Source organism: Amborella trichopoda, chromosome 7, assembly GCF_054954075.1.
Source record: "Amborella trichopoda isolate Santa Cruz 75 chromosome 7, AtrichopodaSantaCruz75HAP2 v2.0, whole genome shotgun sequence".
In the NCBI taxonomy this organism is placed as follows: domain Eukaryota; kingdom Viridiplantae; phylum Streptophyta; class Magnoliopsida; order Amborellales; family Amborellaceae; genus Amborella; species Amborella trichopoda.
The window spans coordinates 42,636,878-42,647,148 of NC_142342.1; the positions used below are offsets into that span (position 1 = coordinate 42,636,878).

General features: G+C 33.6%; 1 protein-coding gene across 1 annotated transcript; it reads left to right on the plus strand.

Moving 5' to 3' along the window:
• The first annotated feature begins 1,361 nt into the window (after positions 1-1,361).
• On the plus strand, positions 1,362-9,308 carry LOC18423068 (DNA sliding clamp PCNA). The gene is made up of 4 exons (XM_006827649.4): positions 1,362-2,125; positions 5,462-5,614; positions 6,878-6,975; positions 8,789-9,308. The coding sequence occupies exons 1-4, from the start codon at positions 1,807-1,809 to the stop codon at positions 9,005-9,007; spliced, it is 789 nt and encodes a 262-aa protein (XP_006827712.1). The 5' UTR covers positions 1,362-1,806; the 3' UTR covers positions 9,008-9,308.
• The last annotated feature ends 963 nt before the right edge of the window (positions 9,309-10,271 follow it).

Sequence of the window (10,271 nt, forward strand, 5' to 3'; positions counted from 1 at the left end):
TTCAATATACATGTTAAAATACACAATAATTAAGAAGATAAACTATTAAAATTAAAGCGAAAAAGTTTACACTGCAACTTTAAAATGTAGAATTAAGGTGCAGCTAAAAAAGTCCATCATAGAACATTGTTTTGATATTGAAAAAGCCTTTAATTGATTATCTCGACATCACGATTTACAACTATGAAAAGAAAAAAAAAATTTAGTCATAAAAATATTGTATATACAATAAATTATCTAGACCATCTATTTTCAATTGTTTATAGATCTACTTGATTTGAACCATTTTTGGAGTTTAAGATTTTATATTTAGAGATAAAAATAGATTCTCAAGCCATCTTGAGAATTTTTATCTAAAAATTATATTTATGATAAAACTTGGAGGTGCACCTTAATTTGATTATTTAAACTTGCAACTTTATACAAACCACACCCAAATTATAAGGGTGCGATTTGTATAGAGCCGAGGCTCTAAACAATCAAAGTAAAACACACATTCGAATAGTATCGAGAAATGTAGTTTCAATGTTGAAAATCTTTGTGATAGCTTTAAAATATATTTTTATTTTTTAAAAAGTTTATATAAGGATGCTACCTTCTAATGTAGAACTACAGATGCCCCAAAATAATCCATCGGAAAAGGTAGTTTTAATGTTGAAAAACCCTTTGATTGATCACATCAACATCGTTATGTATGACTATGAAAAAAAAAGGATTTGAAGTCTTAGAAATAATGCATTTTACAACATATTATCTACACCGTCCATTTTCAAGATTTTCATATATTTATAGATCTACTTGACTTTAACTATTTTTTAAATTTAAAAATTCATAATTAGATATAAAAATAGATTTTGAGATAATCCTAATAACATTTTACATCAAAATTATGTACCATGATAAAATTTGAAGGTGCACCTTACCTCTACAACTACAAATGCATCTGCATGCCAATTGCACCATTTTATCTTTAGGTAAAAATTTTAAGCTTAAAAAATAGTGTAGATCGAGCATATCGATGAAAACTTGAAAATCTGGAAAATTGACAGTACAAAATTATGTTATAAGATGCACTATTTTTAAAACTTGAAATTCATTTTTTTCTCATATCCATACATCTTGATATCGAGATGATCAATTTGATGATATTTGGGCATAAAAACAACTCCATGAAAATTTTGAGGTGGGCTCTAATTTGATTGTTTATAGCCTCGGCTCTATATAAACTTTTTCCACATTTTAATCAAAGAGAAGCTTATCAAATTCCCATGTATTATTTAGCATGTTACATGTTTTATACTATTCCAAGATTACTATTACAAGATCATATATCATTTTTATGAACATTTGGAAATTAGATCAAACAACATAGGTATACAATGCTAAATAATTGGTATGGTAATTTTCATAATTTTCCAATAATAATTTCCTTTTTTTTTTCTCCTCTGTATTTTCCTGCGTCAAGGGTACCTCCGTAGTATTGAAAATTTGAAATCATTTCGACAGCCGAAATCTTAAAATTTCGCTTGATTTCGGCAATGGCGTGCGAAAGAAACTACAAAAGTGAACCTCCCGCCATGAATGGCGAAAACCCTAAGTTTTCCCGCCCTTTTATCTCCCTACTTATAAATACGAGAAACCCACCCTTTCCCTCCAAATCTATTTCTCTTTCTCTTTAACATTGTTCTCCCTCCGGCCTCTGCACTTTAAAATCCCCAGATTTTCAGAAGCCCTAGAGTTGCATAAATCCTATAGTTTTTCGTTTTTCTCAAGCCCTAGGTTTTCAAAAACCCTAAATTTTCGAAGATGTTGGAGTTCAGGCTTGTTCAGGGAAGCCTTCTGAAGAAGGTCATGGAAGCCATTAAAGACCTTGTTACTGACGCGAACTTCGAGTGCTCGTCTACTGGTTTTTCTCTGCAAGCCATGGACTCGAGTCATGTGGCTCTGGTGGCCCTTTTGCTCAGATCCGAGGGTTTTGAGCATTACAGGTGCGACAGGAACTTATCAATGGGCATGAACCTCAATAACATGTCAAAGATGCTAAAATGTGCAGGGAATGATGATATTATCACCATCAAGGCTGATGATGGAGGCGACATTGTTACCTTTATGTTCGAGAGCCCCAGTAAGATGCCCTAGATTTGATTCTTCAATTTTACATGCTTTTTCTTTAGTCTTTAATTTTACGTGCTTTTTTTTTAGTTTGCTTAGGGATACTTCGTGTTTTCCACACTCTCTATCAACCCCACTCTCCATGTGCAGAGAGGGAGGAAGGGAGGGGCCTTTCCTCATTGCGCAGAGGGAGGGAAGATATGATTATTGCTCTGATGACATTTCATGAGGTTTTTCCTACCAATGAAATGCAACGTACCTCTGTCATCAAAAAGTCTAAGAGCATTGGCTTTGCTGCATAGGATCCCGAATATTTAAGTCCTTGTAGTTTTTTTTTTGGGGGGTTTTGTTATGGTTAGAAGTACTTTTTTCAGTTCATAATTATATGAACAAATTTGTCGTTGAAAAATCCTATTCGTCTCTCTCTGGTTTCTGTGCAATATGGTGTAACTGGATATCTCACTGGAAAATCGAACTTTTATTATTTCTATTAATAACATGGCCAATCAGCTTACTGAAATGTTAGCTTCACTTTGGATGCAACTTGAATGCCCAAATGTCTGTGACCTTATTGTTGTGAAATGAGCTTAGCTTTGAATGATCAGTTTTCATCTTTAGAAGAAGCACAGCTTTGTTTTCATTTATGGGCTGTATGTATGATAACAAGTTTGGAATCAATGCTGAGTTATATTTGGATCAATGCATGAATCTCGTACCTTTGTCCTAAAATGAAACCATCATTTCTCATGAATTCTTGAATTTTGGACACCATATTAGAATTGCATTATGGTGGTATCTTTGAAAATTGAAGGAATTTCAGGTTCATTTTGTTACATCAATAGGAAAGTTCCATATACAACTTAATTTACTTTCTTTGGTATCCTTTTTAACTCTATATATCTTGGTCATTTTGGGGGCATTTGAGGTTTGTAGAATTCTCTAGTCATTCACTGACATTTTCTCTCTTGGTGGGTTTAACAAAAGGCTATTCTTATTGGTTGGAACTTCATTATAGTGAGAAGAAAATACAGTGGCTCTTTTCTCTCAGAGAAGAGAGAGAGAAACCTGTTAGAGAGAGAAAGAGAACCTTTTGTTTTCAAAGAGAGAGAGTTTCTAGAAAAGAAAAGAAGCTTTTGAGAGAGAAGAACCTCAGAGAGATAAAACTCTATGGAAGAAAATAGAGAGCCCAAAAAAGCTTGTTTCTTAGAAGAACTTTGTAACTATTATTTTAATGATGGATCTGTGTCTTTTTTTCGTAGATGCAGTATAAAAAGTAAACCACGTGAATCTCGGTGTCAGTAGGTTATTATTTTATTTTATTGCATGATTTTCATTCATACACATGCACATCGGTTTTGGTATATTCTGTGTCCCATAAATCTAGGTTTTGCTGGGTGCATCTGCCTTCTTGCCAAAGGGATCGATTGGGTGAGCCCAACAATATTGCCTGTAAACTGTATTATTACAGTTCTGGTGGCTACTAAATGTGTTGGATTAATTACATATTTTCATATGCATTATAAGCTATAAAGTGGTTTTCAATTTTCTGTGACTTCTTTAGAATAATAATGGAGATTCACTATTTTATTTTGTTGAGTTGTGAATTTTAGGTAAAAGTTTTCATATAAAAATTGTCGTTAGTGAAGATATACTTGCTTGATGGTGATGTGCTCTTCCATTTTATGCGGAAGGGGTATTGTATGTCCCATCAGGTTAGTGTTTGCTCTGCCTATAGTGTTCATCTTACAAATTAGAGAATCCATGAACGGGTGACACATTGGAAAATTTTGGGAACTTGGGCAGCCTTTGTTGGTTATTTGGGCGCCTATTGTTGAAACTTAGTTATCTGGGTTCCAATCCCTGAGACTGACCTAATTAACATGTTCAAAATTTATGAGACCTAGATTTGTAATTAGTTCCATGGTTGAATCTTTTAACTTCAAATTGATCACTTAAAATATTTTTTTTTAAGGCCTGGCTTCTAAGTTCTAGTTACCAGTCAATGGAAGTTTTTTTTTCTGCAATTACCCATTGTATTTTTTTGGGAATAGTCTGGGCAGTTTGGTGGTGTCAAAGCCTTGACGTTTTCAGTCCCCTTGATCTCACTCTAATAAGGCAGGTGCAAGCTTTCTGCTATATTTGGTGGAAAATTGTAATTAAAGGTGCTTCCAACATTGTCATTCTGTGGGGATGTAGATGAATTTAATGTCCATGGAAACTTCCTACTGTTTGGCATGGGTGATGCCTTCATTTTGAAGCTTCAACACTTTTTGAGGGAGGTGAACGCACAGATGTATGTTAGCCAAAGAGGGAGTGGAGAAACAGGTTTTTGCAATTAAGAAGTTATAGTGTAGTTATTTGCCCCAAAAAAAAAAAAAAAGTTCTGGTCTAGTCCATACAACTGATGTCCCATATTGTACATGGTTATCTCAATTTAGTCAATATTTTATGTAAAATGTTCTTAGGATTATCTCAAAATCTATTTTTATATCTAATTATAAAATTTTAAATTTAAAAAATGGTTAAAATCAAGTAGATCTATAAACATATGAAAATCTTGAAAATGGATGTGTTGTAAAATGCATTATTTCTGAGACTTAAAATCTTTTTATTTTCATAGTCATACATGTTGACAAATCAAAGGGTTTTTCAACATTAAAACTACCTTTTCCGATGGATTTTTGAGGGGCATCCGTAGTTCTACATTATAAGGTAGCGTCCTTATATAAACTTTTTTCTTTTATCAATTAAGTGAAGTTAACAATAAAAAGAGGCTATTGACATGGGATCCAACCTTCAAAAACTATGAACATAGAAAAAGGAAATTGGTGTATCAAACATTAGGCAATCTTCTGATTGAGTATTGACCTTTCTATTGCTATTAGTTGTAGATAGTTAAGTGATATTGTAGCTTGGTCTTGAATGACATTTTAAGTATAGAATAAATTGAAGACTACAAGGAAGAATATGGTCTCTTGTTAGGCCCCAATATTACTTTGAGGACTTTAATCAGTTGTCCAATGTTGTTTAAATTATTTAATTGAGCCATGCTCAAGTGCTTGGGTTTTCTAAGCTTTATGATTTGGAATATTAATAAGTTGTGCATTGCACACTGAAAGTTGAAAAGACTTGCTCAATCTATTGTGAAAATCATAGAATATTTTGATCCCAATAGCAATTCTTAATTGAAGCCCTGTCTGCAGCATTGGAAAGATGAGCACAATAACCAAATTGTGAAGTAAGGAAAGGATTGAAATAGTTCTAATTGATTCATTAATTATTATTAATCCTGCCAGTAACATATATAGCATCTGTTCTTCCAACTTATGTGGTCATCATTTTGTTTCAGGCCAGGATAAGATATCAGACTTTGAGATGAAACTGATGGATATCAGCAGTGAGCAGTTGGGTATTCCAGAATCTGAATATCAGTCGATAGTTAGAATGCCAGCTGCTGAGTTCCAACGTATATGCAAGGATCTGAGCAGCATAGGGGACACAGGTATTTGGCCAATAATAGGACTGCAGGAGACTATTTATCTGCAGTTTATTCTTTACTCTGCAATGATTTAATTTGTCACAAGTCCATCAACCATGCATGAAGTTCTCTGAGAAATAAGGCTCTTCCCTTTATTTGTATAGAATGAAAAGCATTCTATTCTAATCGTAACTGACTTTCAATTCTGATGTGGTCTTGTGATGCATTTGGCTTGGAGTTTCAGTAGTGTAACATTCCATAGTCAATTGGTGAGGTGTGTTCCTGTAAATCCATCACTTTTCTTTGACTATGCTCTCGGTAAATTTGTGCATGTTCCAACCAGGCTTTAACCATGCTATCTGTTTAGGCCTTCAAGGTATTGAAAATTTTCCTTACTTTTAAAATTATTAACCCTTGTCCCCTGAACATGGGACTGGTTTTGCATGACTAGAAGGTAGTGAAAACTTTATTTTTTTTTCGATTCTGGTTGTGCTGCTATGCTTGTGATACATCAAATTCTAGGAATTTGTCATGTTATCAATAAAAAAGTAGTTTATGCTGAAGGTTACTGGAATATGGTGAGCCTAAGATATCTTGCACTTAAATATGCATGTTGTTCTACTTGATTGATTGGTTTCAGACCTTGTGTTTCCTCTACATGGATGATGGTTTTGCAGTGTCCTTTCCAATTGAATCGTTTAATACAAATCATGACCAGACATTATGTATCACATTCTTATTCCTTTCTATTAAATTATTTGGTTTGGATCGTGGACCTTAACTAGGTAGCCCAATAAAATGTTCCCATTTAATACTAATTCTAATGTAGAACTACATGTCAATTAACTCTTAATCTATGCTAATGAGAGAGGCCCTGTCTTGGTGAAGTTTTCGTCAGATTGTTCTTTCTCACTACGGGTGGTAAATGGGTTGGGTTTATATCCCTGTCTGGGTCTAAATGGTCTATCCAAGGTAAGGTCTCGATCAGGGTTGACCCCGAGCTGTTTACAGTCCTATTCTCTCTATCAATTGGTATTGTGATTCACATGCATATTATATTATTTATTGTACAAATTGGTAAGCATGTCTAGCGATGAATGTGACTTGCGATATATTGATAAAATTGACGGTTTCTTTTATACTTATAAAATATATGAATAGAAGAAATTTAATCGGTTACTTCTTTGGTGGCTTCATGCTTTCTTTGAATTGAAATATGTTAACCTGTATTGTATTTATCTAAGAAGAATAATAATTCTGCATGTTTTGTGTGTCATGATGTTTCAGTTATTATATCAGTGACCAAGGAAGGAGTGAAGTTCTCTACAAGGGGTGATATCGGAAGTGCAAATATTGTTTGCAGGCAAAACACCTCTGTGGACAAGGTAGGCCAGCCGCTGTGATACTTCCAGTCTAAACAAAAATAATTTTAGTAGTATATTTCATCTCTCTCTCTCTCTCTCTCTATATATATATATATATATATATATATATATATATATATATATATATATATATATATATATAGGGTGTGGTTTTTATAAGGTTGCAACCTTAAACAATCCAATTAAGGCGCACCTCCAAATTTTATCATAAACATGTAATTTTGTTGTAAAACATTTTTAGGATTATCTTAAAAACTATTTTTATATCTAATTAGAAAATTTTAAACTCCAAAAATGGTTAAAATCAAATAGATCTATAACATATGAAAATCTTGAAAATGGACGGTCTAGATAATGTGTTGCGAGGTACACTATTTTTGGGACGTAGAAATCCTTTTTTTAAATATTCATACATCTTGATGTCGAGATGATCAATTAGAGGGTTTTTCAACATTAAAATAGCCTTTCCAATATATTTTTGAGGTGTATTTGTGATTCTACATTTTAAGGTTGCAACCTTATGTAAACTTTTCCTATATATATATATATATAGGAAAAGTTTACATAAGGTTGCAACCTTAAACAATCCAATTAAGGTGCACCTCTAAATTTTATCATAAATGTAATTTTGATAGAAAAAATTCTTATGATGGTTTGATAATCTATTTTCATCTCTAATTATAAAGTTTTAAACTCTAAAAATGGTTCGAATCAAGTAGATCTATAAATACATGAAAATCTTAAAAATAGACTCTCTAGATAATGTGTTGCAAGATACACTATTTTGCCGATTCAAAATCTTTTTTTCTTTTCATATTCATACATGTTGATGTCGAGATGATCAATTAGATGGTTTTTCAACATCCAAACAACCTTTTATGATGGATTTTTGAGGTGTACCTCTAATTCTACATTTTAACGTTGTAACCTTTTATTTATATATATATATATATATATATATATATATGGGTTATGTTAGGGTGCTTACATTATGGAGCATTTTAGAATTTTACTCAACAAATTTGGACACTTATAAACCTTTGTTTTGTATATGAAATATTTTTTTAGTAAGGTTATTTTTTGTCATTAAGAGGGGTGTTATCTCATCCACATTTGGTGTGATATCACCCACATTAAATACCACTAGTGTACTTCATGTGGGTGACGTTATACCCCTTATGGATGATGTCATCTGTTTTAATAAAAAAAAATATTTTTATTAAAAAATTGCTCTGTGTAAAGCAAGGAGGTGTATATCTGTCTAATATTTGTTGAGTACAATGATAAATTGCTTTATTGTGTGAGCACCTTAACATGACTTTTTGTGTGTGTGTGTATATATATATATATATATATATATATATATATATATATATATAGGGATTGTATACTATGAGACCATTTAACTTCATTACAAGGTCACAATTAATCCTAGTTTAGATGTTAAATTAGATGGCTTAGGGTTTATCACAAAGTTTGAGAGTGTGACCACCTAATTTGAAATTTGACAGATAAGAGTGATTATAGTCTCCTTAGAGGGCTGACCTTTGGTATCTAAAGATGGACCTTTTGATGGCTGAATGCTTATTTTTATTGTTGGTGGATAAATAATGACACTGAAAGTCTCTCACACATACACAACTATCTATTTTTGTGTATATGTAGAGGCAAGAAAGCATACCTTAGTAAATTGTGTAAAATTTGACATCTAAAAATGTGTCATACCTTCCAGCTTTTAGTTAGTTTGCCCCTTGGTAAAGTATGAGACTTATGACTCTCTCCGCCCCTCTCTCTCTCTCTCACACACATGTAGCCTGAAGAGGCCACTGTCATTGAGATGAAGGAGCCAGTTTCCCTGACCTTTGCACTTCGATACATGAATTCCTTCACAAAGGCAACTCCACTCTCAAACTCTGTAAGTCTCAGCATGTCTTCAGATTTACCACTGGTGGTGGAGTACAAAATTGCAGACATGGGATATTTGAGGTTCTACTTGGCACCCAAGATAGAAGATGAGGAGGAGCAGTCTTGAGCTTTTCTTTTCTTTTGTTTCCTGTGCCACTTTTAGTTGTAGATTGGGATTCAACCTATATGACCAAGGGTTAGTTTGTAGGTGCATGCAAAAGTTTAAATTTGATATTACTCAGAGTTTGAGGAATTTCATGTGAGATTGCCATCAAGGGTATTCCCTTGTCTCTGTAGCAGTGTTATGCAGTTCACTTCCATTGTATACTCTCTCTCTCTCTCTCTCTCTCTTTAGAATTTTCATGAAATTGCTTTTCATGAAATCTCAAGTTAATTTCTACCTTTAATGGAAAACCGTTACTGGTTCAGAGACTTCTCACATGCTTGCACTTGAGAGTATCCAACACAAATAAAATGTAAGGAACCAACTAGTATCTGATTTCATGTAGCATGCCAATTTTTTTTTTTTTATAGGTAAGTGAATTGGGGAGAAGGTCCTCTATCTGTTTTTCACTAATAGAACATAAAAGAAAATTATTGCATATTAATTTACAACCAGCCACGATATTGGCTTCGTGGTAGATATGGCAAATAGACCATGAATGGTTTGCAAGTTTGCCATTGCAATTAACAGCTATGGTATGAAGCACCCATGGGTTTTTGCAGTTCCCATGTATAATTTGCACTAGTAAGGAGGAATCACCTTCAATTTGTAGTAGCAAACAATCCATCTTTATTGTTAGATCAATTTCCAAATCATGGAATTTGCATAATTATTAGATGTAATATCAAGGGGAATAGCAAATGAGGCAATGAAAGAATCATCATCCTTTTTTATGATGCCTTGACATCCAGCTTTGCTTAGATTTTGAAAGGAAGACCCATTAGAAACTAGCAAATACGTCATACCTCACTTCGACAAAAGGGTTCGGACGATGATGGCTTATGTGAATTGGTGGATAATCACCAGTAAGGGATATTGGGATCAAGATCACTCTTGAAAAGGGGTTGAATGGTAACTAGTGGCAAGATACCAAGCAAAAGAGAGTGGCGGATGCTCTAGCTATTGATGTGTTTTTTGTCTTGGATTATCCCTCCAAATGGTCGGCTTTGGGGCTTTCGCAATGAAATCACAGTTGACGAGGCCTTGTTAGAATTCCTTGCAATGAAGACAAAGATTGGGAGTGTTTTCGACAGTCTCAGTTCCATCTTCGAATGGGATTAGGGGTGACGAGTTCCTGGTTGTGAGAAGCATCCTCCACAGGATTTGAATGTCATTATTAGGGGTGGTCCCCACAGTAAATTAGCTGGAGGGTCTTCTCAAGGAGGTG